The 19,899-nt window shown below is 46.7% G+C and overlaps 1 protein-coding gene across 4 annotated transcripts in view; it reads right to left on the bottom strand.

Moving 5' to 3' along the window:
- MVB12B (multivesicular body subunit 12B) overlaps positions 1 to 19,899 on the bottom strand; it is a 313,178-nt gene that overhangs the window by 257,031 nt on the left and 36,248 nt on the right. For 3 of the 4 annotated variants that reach the window (XM_030207471.1, XM_030207469.1, XM_030207472.1), the window contains exon 2: positions 17,998 to 18,120. In XM_030207471.1, coding sequence (XP_030063331.1) covers positions 17,998 to 18,108 — 111 coding nt within the window. In that variant the 5' untranslated portion in view covers positions 18,109 to 18,120. Of the gene's footprint in view, positions 1 to 13,398; positions 13,491 to 17,997; positions 18,121 to 19,899 lie in introns of those variants that run through there. The other variant, XM_030207473.1, reaches the window with a different exon arrangement.

Raw genomic sequence — 19,899 nt, 5'->3', positions numbered from 1 at the left:
GACGGCCCTGAGGTTCTCGTTCAGAGAGGCTGTGGAGAAAGGCGGAGGGGGCCGGTACCGGCGTCGAGCTGCGAACCTGTTCCGGGGATGGAGGCGGTACCGGGCTGTCCACAGGGGAACGCATCGACACCTCCTGAATGAAGGGTGAGCGGTCCTCCCGATGTCGACGCTTGGGTGCCAGTGGTACCGGCGACCCAGAGCTCTCGGTACCACGCTAGGAGGGTGACCGATGCGCATGGCATCGGTACCGAAGAGGAAGACGTCGAATCCAAACGCTTCCGCGGGTCCGGGTCCGAAGAGGGTCGATCCCGGGGGGGCTGTACCGCGGGAGCCCTCGAAACAGGCGGAGACCTGCTCATGGGCTCACCGCCACCAGCAGGGGAATGGACAGCCCTCACCTGCACTCCAGACATCGAAGCACCCTCCGACGACATCCTCAGGAGGAATGATCCCGGTCTCGTAGCTGCACCCGACGATGACCTCGATACCGAAGGCCTCGATGTCGATGCTGGTACCGATGGACGCGGTACCGAAGGCTCCGATTCCGAGGACCGCGGGACTGAGGATGTCGACGCGCCGGATGAAGCCCCGAACAAACTGTTCCACTGGGCTAATCTCGCCGCCTGAGTTCTCCTCTTCAAAAGAAGACAGAGATTACAGGCCTGAGGACGGTGCCCAGCCCCCAGACACTGAAGGCAAGAAGCGTGCCTATCAGTGAGAGAGATTATCCGGCCGCACTGGGTGCACGGTTTGAAGCCGCTGGAAGGCTTCGATGACATGGGCGGAAAAATCTCGCCGGAAAAATCGAAGTCCGCGATGGCGAAAAAAGGGGCACCAAAAGCTCACCAAAAAACGAACAAGCAGCGAAAAAAGCCGCAATCGACCACAAAAGAAAACTTACGGGCCAACACTAGAGATAAAGGAAAAAGTTAGAAATTTTTTAGGAAAAAACCGCGAATCGCGAGGGATCTCCAGGGGGCACGGAGCGACCGAAAAAACAGCAGTCCCGAGCCGCGGAAAAAAGGAGACTAGCGAACATGAGCGATTTCGGGCAGGAAGACGGGCGCGCGCGAGAACTAGCAAACTCTGTTGCTAGGAAGATCTCCGATCGGAGGGGCTGCCGTGGACGTCACCCATTTGTGAGAACAAGCAGCCTGCTTGTCCTCGGAGAATGTAGGATATAACTGCCATAAGTAAATAAATGTTGTTCAGCACCTGATTCTCATAACATGATGTCTGTTTTACTAGCCTTTTAGCAAGAGAAAAAAAAAATCTCTGCACGAATATAACACGTGCTAGGGTGTCCCTATAACCAGCCCCTCCAAATGACACAGATTACAGTTTATAACAAATTACTACTCTACCTATGAAAAGTTATTCCGTTATTATACTTCCTCTGTGTGCATTCGTATGTTACACAAGCTGGCATGTTTAAAAATATAAGCGACATTAAATAAAAATGCTACCAACAAAGAACAACATGGATTCAGGAGCTCATAGATTTGTTTACTTGTTTTGAGTGTACACAGAACGATGGCTACGCTGGGAAGTGGAAACACAGACTAACCTAAGTGGCTTCAACTTTGATGTCATGCCGTCTCCTGTTCTCAATCAAACCTCCTAGGAGTTGCCCCACTACAAAAAACAATCCAGAAAGCAGCCCTGTGTGGCAGCTCTAAACCACCATTTATGATGAATTAGAGGTTGTCTGTGCCAAAATCCAGACCTGAAGTTGACCTATAAGGCCATTCATTGGCTAGGGATGGATAATATATTTTCATATTATTATGAAATAATTCAGATAGACCACTGAATTTTGTATAGGTCACCCAATGTTGAATGCACAATTTTGGGTGCAGATCCTAGACCCACATGTAAACTAATTAGCTAACTAGATGATATTGGATTTAACAAGCACTTATTGGCAGTAATTGGGAGTTGTGAATTGATCTGCCCTATGCCCTATAACATGTGCACCTAAATTTCATAGCGCAAAGGGAGCATGACCATGGGAAAGGTATGGGTGTTCCTAGAAATCAGGCGTCATGTTACAGAATATCTGCATTTGCATGCCTAACTGCAATCAGTTGGTCACGAGCATTTACACCAGCCTTAAACAGGCATCAACGCTTGCGCCCAAAGTAGACGTGAAATGCGTGCTAAGCTAGTAAAGATCATTCCATGCAGAGTGCCCTTTACTACTACTACTACTATTTAGCATTTCTATAGCGCTACAAGGCATACGCAGCGCTGCACAAACATAGAAGAAAGACAGTCCCTGCTCAAAGAGCTTACAATCTAATAGACAAAAAATAAATAAAGTAAGCAAATCAAATCAATTAATGTGAACGGGAAGGAAGAGAGGAGGGTAGGTGGAGGCGAGTGGTTACGAGTCAAAAGCAATGTTAAAGAGGTGGGCTTTCAGTCTAGATTTAAAGGTGGCCAAGGATGGGGCAAGACGTAGGGGCTCAGGAAGTTTATTCCAGGCGTAGGGTGCAGCGAGACAGAAGGCGCGAAGTCTGGAGTTTAGAGAGTACTAGCTTAGCCCAGATCATCCCAGTGCCTAACATACCTAACCTTCTATAAAATCTAAAGACAAAAAGATATAGACTCTATAAACTAAGCAATCAGAATTAAAGCCACAGGGTCTCATACCCCTCCTACAAATTCTTTAGTCAGAAGTGTGATTAGGGAGTGGGGGGTGCAGGACTTGAGAGCTTTTTTTGAATGCTACTGATAACTCTAAATTACCATCACTGTTATGCACCAGTACCCAATTATCCTCTGAGGGCTAGGTAAAATTTCATGCATTGATGAAAACAATGCTGCTAGAAAAACGTCATGAGAAAATCTAACTAAAGAAATTTTGTGGTCTCCCAGGGATAGGCCGGACATCATTTAAATCAACTTGTTCCACATCCTGCAACAGCAAATGTGAGGCTCAGATACTTCATAGATTATTTGACATGGAAGACCAGGGACCAGCAGGCCCTGTAACCGGGGATCACGAATCAGTGGGAGAGGCAGCCGTCAACACATACACTCAAGACTGGCAGGGCCTCACTCCTCAGAAAAGCTCATGGGAAGTTACTTAGATTATGACTGGTTTCACATGCTAGGCTGGAAAATCCTGTCTCTATTTCACCCTTCATTGCTAAGTACCAAAGACAGCGTACCCAAAAAAAGTGAGGTTATAGCGAATGCTACATACCTGTAGAAGGTATTCTCCGAGGACAGCAGGCTGATTGTTCTCACTGATGGGTGACGTCCACGGCAGCCCCTCCAATCGGAACACTTCCTAGCAAAGTCCTTTGCTAGTCCTCGCGCGCCGATGCGCACCGCGCATGCGCGGCCGTCTTCCCGCCCGAACCGGCTCGTGCCGGCCAGTCTCATATGTAGCAAGACAAGAGAAGGGAAGACACAAATCCAAAGGGGAGGCGGGCGGGTTTGTGAGAACAATCAGCCTGCTGTCCTCGGAGAATACCTTCTACAGGTATGTAGCATTCGCTTTCTCCGAGGACAAGCAGGCTGCTTGTTCTCACTGATGGGGTATCCCTAGCCCCCAGGCTCACTCAAAACAACAACCATGGTCAATTGGGCCTCGCAATGGCGAGGACATAACTGAGATTGACCTAAAAAATTTACCAACTAACTGAGAGTGCAGCCTGGAACAGAACAAACATGGGCCTAGGGGGGTGGAGTTGGATTCTAAACCCCGAACAGATTCTGAAGCACTGACTGCCCGAACCGACTGTCGCGTCGGGTATCCTGCTGCAGGCAGTAATGAAATGTGAATGTGTGGACAGATGACCACGTCGCAGCTTTGCAAATCTCTTCAATAGTGGCTGACTTCAAGTGGGCTACCGACGCTGCCATGGCTCTAACATTATGAGCCGTGACATGACCCTCAAGAGCCAGCCCAGCCTGGGCGTAAGTGAAGGAAATGCAATCTGCTAGCCAATTGGATATGGTGCGTTTTCCCACAGCCACTCCCCTTCTGTTGGAATCAAAAGAAACAAACAATTGGGCGGACTGTCTGTTGGGCTGTGTCCGCTCCAGGTAGAAGGCCAATGCTCTCTTGCAGTCCAATGTGTGCAGCTGACGTTCAGCAGGGCAGGAATGAGGACAGGGAAAGAATGTTGGCAAGACAATTGACTGGTTCAGATGGAACTCCGACACAACCTTTGGCAAGAACTTAGGGTGAGTGCGGAGGACTACTCTGTTATGATGAAATTTGGTGTAAGGGGCCTGGGCTACCAGGGCCTGAAGCTCACTGACTCTACGAGCTGAAGTAACTGCCACCAAGAAAATGACCTTCCAGGTCAAGTACTTCAGATGGCAGGAATTCAGTGGCTCAAAAGGAGGTTTCATCAGCTGGGTGAGAACGACATTGAGATCCTATGACACTGTAGGAGGCTTGACAGGGGGCTTTGACAAAAGCAAACCTCTCATGAAGCGAACAACTAAAGGCTGTCCTGAGATCGGCTTACCTTCCACACGGTAATGGTATGCACTGATTGCACTAAGGTGAACCCTTACAGAGTTGGTTTTGAGACCAGACTCAGACAAGTGCAGAAGGTAGTCAAGCAGGGTCTGTATAGGACAAGAGCGAGGATCTAGGGCCTTGCTGTCACACCAGACGGCAAACCTCCTCCATAGAAAGAAGTAACTCCTCTTAGTGGAATCTTTCCTGGAAGCAAGCAAGATAAGGGAGACACCCTCTGACAGACCCAAAGAGGCAAAGTCTACGCTCTCAACATCCAGGCCGTGAGAGCCAGGGACCGGAGGTTGGGATGCAGAAGCGCCCCTTCGTCCTGTGTGATGAGGGTCGGAAAACACTCCAATCTCCACGGTTCCTCGGAGGACAACTCCAGAAGAAGAGGGAACCAGATCTGACGCGGCCAAAAAGGAGCAATCAGAATCATGGTGCCTCGGTCTTGCTTGAGTTTCAACAAAGTCTTCCCCACCAGAGGTATGGGAGGATAAGCATACAGCAGACCCTCCCCCCAGTCCAGGAGGAAGGCATCCGATGCCAGTCTGCCGTGGGCCTGAAGCCTGGAACAGAACTGAGGGACTTTGTGGTTGGCTCGGGAAGCGAAGAGATCTACCAAGGGGGTGCCCCACACCTGGAAGATCTGTCACACCACACGGGAATTGAGCGACCACTCGTGAGGTTGCATAATCCTGCTCAACCTGTCGGCCAGACTGTTGTTTACGCCTGCCAGATATGTGGCTTGGAGCACCATGCCGTGACGGCGAACCCAGAGCCACATGCTGACGGCTTCCTGACACAGGGGGCGAGATCCGGTGCCCCCCTGCTTGTTGACGTAATACATGGCAACCTGGTTGTCTGTCTGAATTTGGATAATTTGGTGGGACAGCCGATCTCTGAAAGCCTTCAGAGCGTTCCAGATCGCTCGTAACTCCAGAAGATTGATCTGTAGATCGCGTTCCTGGAGGGACCAGCTTCCTTGGGTGTGAAGCCCATCGACATGAGCTCCCCATCCCAGGAGAGACGCAACCGTGGTCAGCACTTTTTGTGGCTGAGGAATTTGGAAAGGACGTCCCAGAGTTAAATTGGACCAAATCGTCCACCAATACAGGGATTCGAGAAAACTTGTGGACAGGTGGATCACGTCTTCTAGATCCCCAGCAGCCTGAAACCACCGGGAAGCTAGGGTCCATTGGGCAGATCTCATGTGAAGGCGGGCCATGGGAGTCACATGAACTGTGGAGGCCATGTGGCCTAGCAATCTCAACATCTGCCGAGCTGTGGTCTGCTGTGACGCTCGCACCCGCGAGACGAGGGACAACGAGTTGTTGGCTCTCGTCTCTGGTAGATAGGCGCGAGCCGTCCGAGAATCCAGCAGAGCTCCTATGAATTCGAGTTTCTGCACTGGGAGAAGATGGGACTTTGGATAATTTATCACAAACCCCAGTAACTCCAGGAGGCGAATAGTCATCTGCATGGACCGCAGGGGCTCCTGCCTCGGATGTGTTCTTCACCAGCCAATCGTCGAGATATGGGAACACGTGCACCCCCAGCCTGCGAAGTGCTGCTGCTACTACAGCCAAGCACTTTGTGAACACCCTGGGCGCAGAGGCGAGCCCAAAGGGTAGCACTCAGTACTGGAAGTGACGTGTGCCCAGCTGAAATCGCAGATACTGTCTGTGAGCTGGCAGTATCAGGATGTGCGTGTAGGCGTCCTTCAAGTCCAGAGAGCATAGCCAATCGTTTTCCTGAATCATGGGGAGAAGGGTGCCCAGGGAAAGCATCCTGAACTTTTCTTTGACCAGATATTTGTTCAGGGCCCTTAGGTCTAGGATGGGACGCATCCCCCCTGTTTTCTTTTCCACAAGGAAGTACCTGGAATAGAATCCCAGCCCTTCCTGCCCGGATGGCACGGGCTCGACCGCATTGGCGCTGAGAAGGGCGGAGAGTTCCCCTGCAAGTACCTGCTTGTGCTGGAAGCTGTAAGACTGAGCTCCCGGTGGACAATTTGGAGGTTTTGAGGCCAAATTGAGGGTGTATCCTTGCCGGACTATTTGAAGAACCCACTGATCGGAGGTTATGAGAAGCCACCTTTGGTGAAAAGCTTTCAACCTCCCTCCGACTGGCAGGTCGCCCGGCACTGACACTTGGATGTCGGCTATGCTCTGCTGGAGCCAGTCAAAAGCTCGTCCCTTGCTTTTGCTGGGGAGCCCAGGGGCCTTGCTGAGGCGCACGCTGCTGACGAGAGCGAGCGCGCTGGGGCTTAGCCTGGGCCGCAGGCTGTCGAGAAGGAGGATTGTACCTACGCTTACCAAAAGAGTAGGGAATAGTCTTCCTTCTCCCAAAAAATCTTCTACCTGTAGAGGTAGAGGCTGAAGGCTGCCGGCGGGAGAACTTGTCGAATGCGGTGTCCCGCTGGTGGAGTTGCTCTACCACTTGTTCGACTTTTTCTCCAAAAATATTGTCTGCAAGGCAAGGCGAGTCCGCAATCCGCTGCTGGATTCTATTCTCCAGGTCGGAGGCACGCAGCCATGAGAGTCTGCGCATCACCACACCTTGAGCAGCGGCCCTGGACGCAACATCAAAGGTGTCATACACCTCTCTGGCCAGGAATTTTCTGCACGCCTTCAGCTGCCTGACCACCTCCTGAAATGGCTTGGCTTGCTCACGGGGGAGCTTGTCCATCAAGCCCGTCAACTGCCTCACATTGTTCCGCATGTGTATGCTCGTGTAGAGCTGGTACGACTGAATTTTGGCCACGAGCATAGAGGAATGGTAGGCCTTCCTCCCAAAGGAGTCCAAGGTTCTAGAGTCCTTGCCCGGGGGCGCCGAAGCATGTTCCCTAGAACTCTTGGCCTTCTTTAGGGCCAAATCCACAACTCCAGAGTCATGAGGCAACTGAGTGCGCATCAGCTCTGGGTCCCCATGGATTCGGTACTGGGACTCAATCTTCTTGGGGATGTGGGGATTACTTAATGGCTTGGTCCAGTTCGCCAGCAATGTCTTTTTGAGGACATGATGCATGGGTACTGTGGACGCTTCCTTAGGTGGAGAAGGATAGTCCAGGAGCACAAACATTTCAGCCCTGGGCTCGTCCTCCACAACCACCGGGAAGGGGATGGCCGTAGACATCTCCCGGACAAAGGAAGCGAAAGACAGACTCTCGGGAGGAGAAAGCTGCCTTTCAGGAGAGGGAGTGGGATCAGAAGGAAGACCCTCAGACTCCTCGTCAGAGAAATATCTGATGTCTTCCTCTTCTTCCCACGAGGCCTCACCCTCGGTGTCAGACACAAGTTCACGGACCTGTGTCTGCAACCGTGCCCGGCTCGACTCCGTGGAACCAAGGCCACGGTGGAAGCGTCGAGAGGTAGACTCCCTCGTCCGCACCGGCGAAGCTCCCTCCGCCGACGTAGTCGGGGAGCCTTCCTGGGAGGCGACCGCAGTCGGAGACCTCACCCCGGGCAATGGGCCAGCCGGCGCCTCACTCAACAGTACCGGTGGCGCAAGCACCCCCGGTACCAGAGGGGTAGGGCGCAACAGCTCTCCCAGGATCTCTGGGAGAATGGCCCGGAGGCTCTCGTTCAGAGCGGCTGCAGAAAAAGGCATGGAAGTCGATGCAGGCGTCGATGTCAGAGTCTGTTCCGGGCGTGGAGGCTGTTCCGGGCTGTCCAAAGGGGAGCGCATCGACACCTCTTGAACAGAGGGCGAGCGGTCCTCTCGGTGCCGATGCCTACTGGGTGCCGACTCCCTCGGCGACACAGGGCTCTCGGTGCCGACACGGGAAGGAGACCGGTGACGATGCTTCTTCGACTTCTTGGAACGAAGCATGTCACCGGAGCTTCCCGGCACCGACGAGGACGACGTAGAATCCAGCCGTCTCTTCCTCGGGGGCAGAGGCCGAAGGAGGTCGGTCTCGGGGGGGCTGTACCGCAGGAGCCCTCAGGGTGGGGTGAGACCCACCCGAAGGCTCACCGCCACCAGCAGGGGAATGGACAGCCCTCACCTGCACTCCAGACGAAGCACCACCGTCTGACGACATCAGCAGACGAGGAGGTCTCGATACCACCGACGCCGACGCAGCCTTCCGATGACGCCCCGATGCAGAGGGCCGATGCCTCGATGCACTCGATGCACTCGGGGACGAAGATGAAGGTCCAGGCGCCGACGACGTCGATGCAGTCGATACTCCCTGTGCCGATGCCGACGAAGAGCCCGAGAACAAAACGTTCCACTGGGCTAATCTCGCTACCTGAGTCCGCTTTTGTAAAAGGGAACACAGACTACAGGCCTGCGGGCGGTGCCCAGCCTCCAGACACTGAAGACACGATGCGTGCCTGTCAGTGAGCGAGATTACCCGGGCGCACTGGGTGCACTTCTTGAAGCCGCTGGAAGACTTCGATGTCATGGGCGGAAAAATCGCGCCGGCGAGATCAAAACTCGAAATGGCGAAAAAGGCACCGCAAAAATTAGGGGGAAGAAAAACTTCGACAGAGGCCTAAATAGGGCCTACCCCGACTACGAAAGAAAACTTACCGGGGCAAAAACTGGAAGTATGGGAAGGGAGAAGACCATAAAGGTCTCCTTCCGACACCTTTGTTTTTTTTTTTTTTTGAAGAACGAAGTCGATAAACGACGCGCGAGGTCAACCTTGGGGCGCGAACGGCGAAACACGACCGTACCGAGCGCGGACAAAAGAAGACTGGCCGGCACGAGCCGGTCCGGGCGGGAAGACGGACGCGCATGCGCGAGGACCAGCAAAGGACTTTGCTAGGAAGTGTTCCGATTGGAGGGGCTGCCGTGGACGTCACCCATCAGTGAGAACAAGCAGCCTGCTTGTCCTCGGAGAAACAACTGTTAACAAAATGGCTTTTCACAGTTAAAATTAACAGTAATATGTCCTTTTTCTTCAGGATGAAGATTCCTTCCTATGTAACCAGTTAACCTCCTTAACATTTTCTCCCCTTTAATTTTTTTTTTTTTTTACTTCAAAAGCACTTTAATAGGATGCAATGACATCTTTTACCCATATACACAAAACTTTTTATTGCCAGATGCCCGACAGGTTTATTACTATAAATTTTTAAATGACACATAACACGCTGAGGGATGAGAAACAGATGCTAAAATCAGATTAAATAATAAAATACATAATAAACAGAGATCATACATGTACAGCAGGAAAAATATGAGTTCCTGCCTCCATGAACTAAGGGAGATGGTTTCAGACTGCAGTTGTAGTCTGCAGGAAACTCTCCACCCACTATGCACAACATTAAGTTCTGCGAGTCTGTTCAGCAAGCATTTAATACCCTTGAAATTAATTTACCCCTCCACAAACACACAAATTATATTACATACGACAAGCAAGTGTCATGTGGCAGACATGTCATGTGCTCATGTGTCAGAGATAACATCACAGATATAAGCAGCATGCTCCAATCAGACATGCAGAGAAACCCATGGCAGCTCCCCAAGTTTAAGATGAAGGCAGGGGGATAATTTTATTTAAAAAATAAAATCAGGCTAATGTTTTTAGCAATTACGAGGCTCCTGCTATTACTTGCCAGGTGCGGGTATGTGATATTGTCCTCTCGAATGTCAAAAAAGAAGGTACTGCTCAGTTCCATATCAGCAAAACCCAAAGGGAAAACCCTGTAATCTATCCGTGGGACAAAATTTCTCTCCAAAAACACCTTGGGGTCAATATTGAGGTGGCGATGATCAGCATTTTGCCGACCACTATAGGCACTAAACCTGGGAAAAAAAATCAATGCCGAGCCGTGTCTGGGCACCAGCACCAAATTTCCAGGTTAACGGAGTCAGCTAACACATAGTTTAGTAAAAGGACCCCTTTATGCAGTAACCCAGAGCCTGCAAAAATCACAACTGGCTGTGGTAAAAGAGGAGTCCAGTATAAATGCTTAATCAAATAATCAACACGATGTATTTAAAATTCCAGTCTTCCTTTATTTTCATACAGCGTTCTTAGCTGTTGAACAGATTAGTGTTCAACAGCTAAGAACGCTGTATGGAAGAATTAAGACTTGATAAGATGCAGTGTGATCACAAGAATATGTGATCCCTTCTTGTTAGAGGCTATAAGAAAGTTGATGCACGGTTCCTGATGAAGCATGTATAGTGAAACGGGTTTGGCCACCTTCGAGCCATAGCTAAGTGCTCAACAATTGTTTGTTACATAAAAAGAAGAGCATGTTTGAAAATAAAGTAAGATTGGAATTTTAAATACATCATGTTGATAATTTGATTAAGCATTTATACTGGACTCTTCTCTTGTTGTTGTTTGATTATCTGAGTTAGAGCCACAGTAGCCTTCTTTTTGTTGCTACTATGTGGTAAAAAAGGGCCAGCACTAGCATTAGCACGTACTTTTGATGCACATTGAGGTCACTTTTTTTCTGCAGTGGATAAAGCTGCCTTTTTTTCCTGAAAAAATAATGGTCGTGCGGTAAGTGAACCACTTGCCACATTGCCATTTCATGGGGGAAGCACTTACCGTCACCCACTGAGGTGGTGGTAAGGGCTCCCACTCTAACCTGGCAGTAACCAGGCAGCACCGATTACCACCGGGTAAGAACCGGCGGCACTACCAAAGTAGAAATTATTTTTGAAGCGCCGGAAATGGTGCTCGCTGGGGATGGGAACTACCACCGGGCTCCTTCCGAATTGGTACATAGTAACATAGTAGATGACAGCAGAAAAAGACCTGCACGGTCCATCCAGTCTGCCCAACAACAAACTCATATGTGCGACTTTTTGTGCATACCCTACTACATCCTGTATTGCGAGAGAGACCATTAATTGCCTATTAAAGGGGTAAAACCATAGGTGAAATGTCTTAGAATAGAATATTTACATAATCAGGAGGAACTGACAGAGATGGGTCTAGCTCCCACTGCACACCTGGGATGGGGGCTACACGCACGGGGACAGAGACTAGAAGAGAGACTGGGGAAAAACCCATTAATAACAGCAGCTAGGGCGGCCTGGAAGTGGCTCTGCAAGAGGCACAACTTCGACTGGAAAGCGACTCCCTTCCTGCCGTTGCTTCACAACCTGGACTTTCCAGAGGGGTCCACCTCGGTAGCCTTTGCCCGATGGTGGAAGAATGGAATCCAATACATTTACCAACAGTAACCCTTTAGTAAAAGGGCCCCAAAGATAGGACCACATAAAAGTCAGTCTTATTTATGCGATTAACTTAGCTAGTTAAGTTCTAAATATCAACACTTAACAGTCCAAGTGCTGACTCTGGAATGGCCCCAAAATAGCTGGTTTTGAGTTTGGCACTAAATGGTTATTTTCAGTAACTGTATTAACGGTTTTATTTAATTAATTGTAAGTCACATTGAACTTCACAGCTAATGTGGGACAGAAATGTCACTTAATATAATGTAATGCTAACCGGTTAACCCTGAACAGGTGATTTAACTGGCCAGGAGCAATTTCTGGCTGGTTAAATTACCTTATCAACCTCCTTGTCACCAAAATTCTCTCCTAATTTTAAACTCCTTAGTGCTAAAAAGTCAGAAGGACGTTTTGTTTTTAGCGTTATTTTAAATATTAATCTTAACTGTTTTCATTGGCTGAACATGTGGCTGTTTTGACAGCTATGACAAAGGAGTTGGGACAGGATGGGAGGAAACACCCAAACAGCAGCAGAAGAAAGATTTCACTTAGGTTTCAAAACCTTCGATCCTGCGCAAGGGGCTGTGTCAAACTGAACTCAGTGAAAATTGTTATAAAAACAAAACAGGAAAGAATTTTGCAGATATTAAGCACTTATTTATTTAAACTTATTAAATTGCCTAACTTTAAAGCCCCAGGCAATATACAACCAACCTAACAAGCTAGCAGAGCTAGCCAATACAATATTACACAGAAGTAAAAAACAACCCACCTTGACCCACGATAAAAACAAACAATTACCCTAACATAATTCAAATCATCATCCTTAACCAGAGTCACAAAACAGCACAAATGCACTGAAAGGAAGGCCAAGGTTAACAAATGAGCTTTCAGTAGTTTCCAAAAATGTAGAATTCCTTTTCAAATAGATTTGGGAAGCACTGGAGATCCACTGGCAAAAAGATGGACAGGACTTGTGCACAACTGAATCCTGAACTGTGAAGATGAAAAGGAAAAAAAAAATCATTGTCTGATCTAAGTGCAAAATTCTTTTGGTAGGATCTGTTTTAATCATGGTTACGCACACAAACATCCCATTATTTCTTCCCTCCAACAAGTAGCTACCAGTCAGCTTCTAAGCATTTCAAGTTCGAAGCAAGGCCAATTCCACTAAACACAAGAACCTCCTCATTCACCCAATAAATGGCAGGTTACAAAACTCCAACCTGCGTAAAAGTACATTGATATGACGGCACATACTTTAAGATGACATGTATAGAGGCAGAGTTTGCAGGTACATGCATAGATAATACACTAATATACACATGAACTTTTAACAGGGGATATGAAACTACCCTTGCCAACTCGATATCTACTTAAGACTTGTACCACATACTGAAATAAGATACACTTCTAATCCTGTCCCTACAAACCAACTGACCTATGGAACAGGGGCTTAGCGAGACCTCGAAGTGGGAGGGGGCCAGAGACCAAGCTGGGGGGGGGGGGGCACATTTTGGTTGCTAAACTGGAAACCTGAATAATTATGCATGCCTCCACAACAGAGTTTAAGAACCACTGATCTAAACAGCCACCAAAATTAATGAAGTGGTGTCAAACTCTTAACTCCTGTGCTCCCTTGACATTTGTGGACCAAACCCAGCCACCACCAACCTGCAGGCAACAACCTAGTTGGTTTCTGGAGAACAGCAGCCATTTGGTTCCAACCAGCTAACCCAAAGCAGAAATGAATACATCACCATTGCCATCACGGAGGAGATGGGGAAAGGGCCTTGCAAACTGCTTCCATTAGTCAGGCAACTAATCTCCACTGAACACTCAAAGCAGTCTTCTGAAAAAAGATCAAGTAAAATAGACCAATACATTTTTTTTAAAAAGTCACATGCAGATATAAATTCACCTTACCAACACGTGTGGCTTAGCAAGGTCACCCCACATTACCCAATCCAAAAAAGCAAAACGGATAAACGAGAGAGTAGCCCAGCCACCGGTAATAAACATATGCAAGCATATGCTTAACTGGTCAGACTGTGCAAAAATTATCCTCTTTCCTCATTATTTTAAGTCTTAACACCAATAATTCCCCCACTAAAACTTTAACAATGCAGGATCATCAGTTCCTGCTGCCCCTTCCACTTCAGCAGCAAGGAGACATTTGCACTACTATTACTATTTAACATTTCTACTACTATTTAATATTTCTAAAGCGCTACCAGGGTTGCGCAGCGCTGTACAATTAACAAAGAAGGACAGTCCCTGCTCAAAGGAGCTTACAATCTAAAGGGCAAAAAGTGCAGTCAATCAAGATTGAGGCAGTCTAGATTTCCTGGATAGAAGTACAATGGTTAGGTACCGAAAGTGACATTGAAGAGGTGGGCTTTGAGCAAGGATTTGAAGATGGGTAGGGAGGGGGCTTGGCGTATGGGCTCAGGGAGTTTATTCCAAGCATAGGGTGAGGCGAGGCAGAAAGGGCGGAGTTACAATCATTAGATTGTAAGCTCTCAGAGCAGGGACTGTCCTTCTATGTTATATTGTACAGCGCTGCGTAACCCTAGTAACGCTTTAGAAATGTCAAATAGTCGTAGTAGTAGTCTGGAGTTGGCGGTGGTGGAGAATGGTACTGAGAGGAGGGATTTGTCCTGTGAGCGGAGGTTACGGATAGGAGCATAAGAGGAGATGAGGGTAGAGAGGTAGTGAGGGGCTACAGATTGAGTGCATTTGTAGGTTAGTAGGAGAAGCTTGAACTGTATGCGGTACCTGATCGGAAGCCAGTGAAGTGACTTGAGGGGTGATATGAGCATATCGGTCTAGGCGGAAGATAAGACGCGCAGCAGAATTCTGAACGGATTGAAGGGGGGATAGATGGTTAAGTGGGAGGCCAGTGAGGAGTTGGTTGCAGTAGTCAAGGTGAGAGGTAATGAGAGAGTGGATGAGAGTTCGGGTGGTGTGCTCAGAGAGGAAAGGGTGAATTTTGCTGATGTTATAGAGAAAGAAGTGACAGGTCTTTGCTGTCTGCTGGATATGGGTAGAGAAGTTGAGGGAGGAGTCAAAGATGACTCCGAGGTTGCGGGCAGATGAGACGGGGAGGATGAGGGTGTTATCGACTGAAATAGAGAGTGGAAGGAGAGGAGAAGTGGGTTTGGGTGGAAAGACAATGAGCTTGGTCTTGGCCATGTTCAGTTTCAGGTGGCGGTTGGACATCCAGGCAGCAATGTCGGATAAGCAGGCCGATACTTTGGCCTGGGTTTCCGCAGTGATGTCTGGTGTGGAGAGATAAAGCTGGGTGTTGTCAGCACTATACCAATTACTACAAACTATCTGAAGAATTGAGCACCATACGGTGATAGGTCAGGGCAGTATCATCCCCCGGATTCTAGCGTGCCTAGAGATCCACGTCGAAATCCAAGCATATTCTAGAACAACGCACATAACTTAATTGGCTTAACAAGCTAGTCAGCATTGGTAACAGCTCTTAACAAGCAATAATGAGCACCAATTGGTAATAATTAGAATTTACATGAACAACTTGCTAAGCGCATTCTGTAATGCTGTAAGCCTAACTTCTTAATACGCGTAGGCAAAAAGGGGCATGTTATGGGCAGGGAAATGGGTGTTTCGTGGGCATGCTGAAATTTACATACATAGTTATAGACTATGACCCAGTGCACCTAAATCTAGGCACGGGGATTTACGCCAAGTTTTCACTGGTGTAAACGAAAGCGCATAGTTTTAAGTGCAGAGATATCAATATACTGCGCCTACATCTAGGCACTGCTTATAGAATACGCTTAGTCAGTGCTGATTTCCACATATATATATATACATATATATATATATATATATATATATATATATACACGCACGCACACACAGTGCAATCCGCTTAAGTGCAAGGGTCTGGGACCAAAGCAATACATGCAGTTAACCGGAGCGTGCACTTAACCGTTGTGACCCAAAGAAGCTTGACACCTGATAAACATATGTACAGTACTGTTTATTATACGTACAGTACACAGTCTCCGTTAACTGACGTTAGGCTTACTTGAAGTAATCAGTCATAGTCCTCTGTACACTCTTGTGTCTGAGTTCCATAGACTACGACTGCCAGACAGTAAAAACTGTCATACCACTGACATCCAGTGGCCTCCAGATAGGCCCGCACGGTGTTGAGACTCTCCAGCACTCTTGCAAAAGTGACAGGAAGTTGTTGAATTTCGTCAGCATGAGCCTCGCTGCTCATTTCATCATCTGTTTCATCATCAGCCGTTGTTGCTTGAATGTAGGTGCATATCTCGACATCAGTGCTGTCATCAGCTGTTTGTAGATCGTAATCAACATCTACGTAGTGATGAAACTCCTCTTCAGTAACACCGGCTGGGATGTCAATAGCCTGTTCATCTGACACGTTTGCAACCGCTGCATCTGTTTTGTCCCTCTCCACATCCCTAACAAAGCTTGCCCGCTTGTAGCAGTTTACAATGGTTGCCTGTGTAACATGATTCCAGGCTTCTTTCTGCATATGTAGGGAATCCAACAGTGATAGATTACGAGCCAGTTCAACAGCACGTTTATCCTTGCCAATCTGGTCATCCATAACGCTCATCAGACGACTTGGCACAAGAGCCCGATAATGTTGTTTCAAATTGGCTATTATGCTCTGATCCATAGGTTGAATCAGAGAGGTAGTGTTTGGTGGCAGAAGACCACCTTGACGTTAGACAGCCTGACATCATCACCGTATGCAGCACAATTATCACAAAGCAACAAAATCTGACGCTTTTGTGCCCGCATTCTAGTGTCTAACTTCTTTAGCCACTGCTTCCAAATTTCCCCAGGCATCCATGAATTTGCGTTAGCCTCGTATGACACAGGAAGTCAATTAACTTTCTTGAAGCAACGGGGCTGTTTGCTCTTTCCAATGATGAGTGGTTCCAACTTCTCACTCCCATCCATACTGCAGCAAAGGAGGATCATCAGTCGGTCCTTCGATGTTTTACTTCCTGTAGTTTCGGCTTGTTTGAATGCAAGTGTTCCATCAGGAATCGCTCGCCAGTAGAGACCGTTTTCATCAGCACTGAAAATGTCATGAGGTGCAAACTCGTTCAATATGGTAGGAAGAACTGAAACAACCCAATTTTCAGCACCAAAAAGTCATCAGCGTCTTGTTTTTCACCATGCTGTTTCTTTAATTTTATGTTGTTCCTCTCCTTCCATCTTTCAAACCATCCAACAGTGGCTTTGAATTCAGTTAGTCCATGATTTTCAGCTAGCTGATTAGCTTTCTCCATAAGCAGTGGACCACTGACAGGAAACTGCCTGCTCCTGACTTGAGAAAACCACCGAAGAAGAGCATCTTCTACATCCTCAGCTTTTCCTGCCCGTTTACGTTTCTGGTGTGGATTTGTATTGTTTTGCCAGTCTTCCAGAAGTTGGTCTTTCTGCTTCAAGATACGTGAAATTTGACGGGGATTGACACCATCTTCATTAGCAATAGATGCTTGACTTTGTTTTCTAATTTTTTAAGAACTTTTATTAAAGTCTTACAGTTGCACAACGATGACTCCAGTGTACACTCTAACAACATTCTTTCGCTTTTTCTGCCTTTGGCAGTTAACCAACGAGATTTCAAATTTACCGGCCCTTTGTCATGCACTAATCGGTTTCCATATTCTGTGCTTGCGCTTATGCGGAGTCTTTCCTATATATATATACACATACATACACACACACTCCCCCATATGACCTCATCTAAATATGCACAGAACAAGAGGCACTAACCAGTAACAAGGGAACAGGAACAGTTATTATAAATGCACAGACACATAAGATGGACAGTGACAGATACCATTAAAGTGTACTGCATCTCCAGTGAAACTTCCAAGTCAGTTCAAAGAGAGGGAAAAACAGATATACAGGGGGAAAAAAAGAACATTAAAAAAATGTTTTAATTAAAACTTTCCTACCATCTCACAAGCCAAAATAGTAGGGGATCTTTTTTGGCCCAATATTTATAGAGCCATAAACACTTCAGATGCATTCTCTTGGTACAAAGTTGTTCTCATCCTTGGGTCTCATACTTTGGATTGCACCACATCAAATGAAAACATCCCAACAGTATCTCCCAACCTTGTCTTTAACACAACCAACCAATCTGGTTTTCTGCACAGTTAAAATGAATATAGCTGATTTCTATACAGCAAATTCCCAGTGTGTGCAAATGTCTGGTCATTCAAGTACAAGGATCCCCATGTATAATGCTCTGTTCACTGCCATGAGTCACTCTACTAAGGTTTTTACCAGCAAGTCGAGAGTGAGAAAAAAAAGTAGTGTCTACTTACTACATCATAACCTGTTGGTGCTCGATTTCGAGATGCAACCACCCCAACTCCTGTAATTGGATCCATTGACAGATCAGGCAACGCATCAGAAAGATCTTTAACTTCAGGCATCACGGACTGATCCTAAAACAGAGGAGCAGCCAAACAAGGTTAAAAAAAAAAAAAAAAAAAAGTCACACATTCCACCAAATAACAAATAAGAAAACACCAAGACAAGTCCAACAAATTATTTCCATATAATCACTAACACTTCAAGGAAAGTTTGCTTTACATAAGAAATATATCCAGTTGCTACAAGTTCACTGGGGCTCATTTTCAAAGCACTTAGCCTTCCAAAGTTCCATAGAAACCTATGGAACTTTGGAAGGCTAAGTGCTTTGAAAATATGCCTGTGTATAGCTCTGGAATTTCCGGAAGATAAATTTTCCTGTTGCTAACACATGTAAATATTCTATTAATAAAAAGCACTTTAATCTATAAAGGTTTCCGGTTTGTGCAAACTACCTACATTTACTGACTACGGCTCCATGTGGTGTCAAACGATTGGAATGGCTGGGAACTCTCGGCCAATCTATTTGCTCTTTGGATCTCTCACTGTATTCTTTCTCGAGGTTTCTAGAAAACCTTCTCTCCTCCTGCCTCCCCCCTTCTTGAATTGAGTAAAGTGGTGTGGTAGGCATGTTAGTCTACTTTTAAAGGTAATTGAAACGTAGATGATACCTAAATGTATCATCTTATTTTTTTTTCTCTGTTTCGATTTCTCTTTAATACCTTGAATTAAAGTTAAAAGTAAAGCATACAGATCTACCAAAGCTTTTGTGCTTCAAGGAGGGTTCAAACTTTTATGTCTTTGAACTAATGGTTACACAATGATTAATCTGCTCTCTCCACCATGTTTAAAAACCAGACAACCACTATACACGGTCACAGGGCTATCATTAACATATACAGGGTGAGGCAAAAAAAAAAGTAACCCCTCCAAATGTTTTGCAGTTTTCTCAACAACTGCTTTGAATTTTGACGAGAAATTTTACGTACTTCATCATACTTAAATGTTAAGCTATGTTGATGTTACTGACATTTTAGCATTACTACCTAGCAAATTTTGTGCATTAAAAATAAAACAGTAAAATAACATTCAAATATACAATTAACAATATATTTTAATTGTGTATGTTGATTTTGTTACCCACCTAGTTGTGGGGGGGGGGGGGGGGGGTGGACATTTTGAGCTTTCACAGTGTCTGTGGCTTTGGGTGGAGCTTCTGATAGGTCTCCAAAACTACTCCCAAGACAAAAGTCTACATCACTGTTATATCATTAACAATAAAGCTAGTACCCCAGGTTTTGTTTTGTTTTTCAACTAATGGTAATTTTACAGTGAAAACATTTTTGAGCGTGCAAAAATCGCTGGGTGGTCATGCTAAAAAGCCTAACTTCGCCGTGTTTAAAGTTAATCTTATTACACTTAGCACATAAACACAGATAGTAAACAACAAATAAAGCTGTAAAATTCCATACTGAAATTCCAAGTGGTTGCTGAGAAAACAACAACAACAAAAAAATCTAGGGGGGGGGGTTACTTTTCTTTTGCCTCATCCTGTAGATCAATATTCAGCTACCAAGATAGTGGCTGGTGCTGTGTATCTGAGTACCACAGTCAACACTGGAAATTAACCAGATAGCGGATAGAATATCATCACTATCGGGGAAAAGTTCCATGGCAGTCCTGGCTCTGCCCTATTATATCTACAGAGCTGAGGCAGCCTGTAAGAATATTCAGAGGCATTATCCAGATAGCGCCCGCCTATCCTGGTTGGTGGTGCTATCCAGATAAGAGCTTTTAAATATTGACCAGGTAGAATTCTGCAAAAACGTTTGGTAGATCCACCAGTTCTAGAC

The sequence above is a fragment of the Microcaecilia unicolor genome, chromosome 6 (assembly GCF_901765095.1).
Source record: "Microcaecilia unicolor chromosome 6, aMicUni1.1, whole genome shotgun sequence".
Classification (NCBI taxonomy): Eukaryota; Metazoa; Chordata; class Amphibia; order Gymnophiona; family Siphonopidae; genus Microcaecilia; species Microcaecilia unicolor.
Note: the sequence above shows the minus strand (reverse complement) of the source record. Positions and strands in the feature narration are given on the sequence as shown.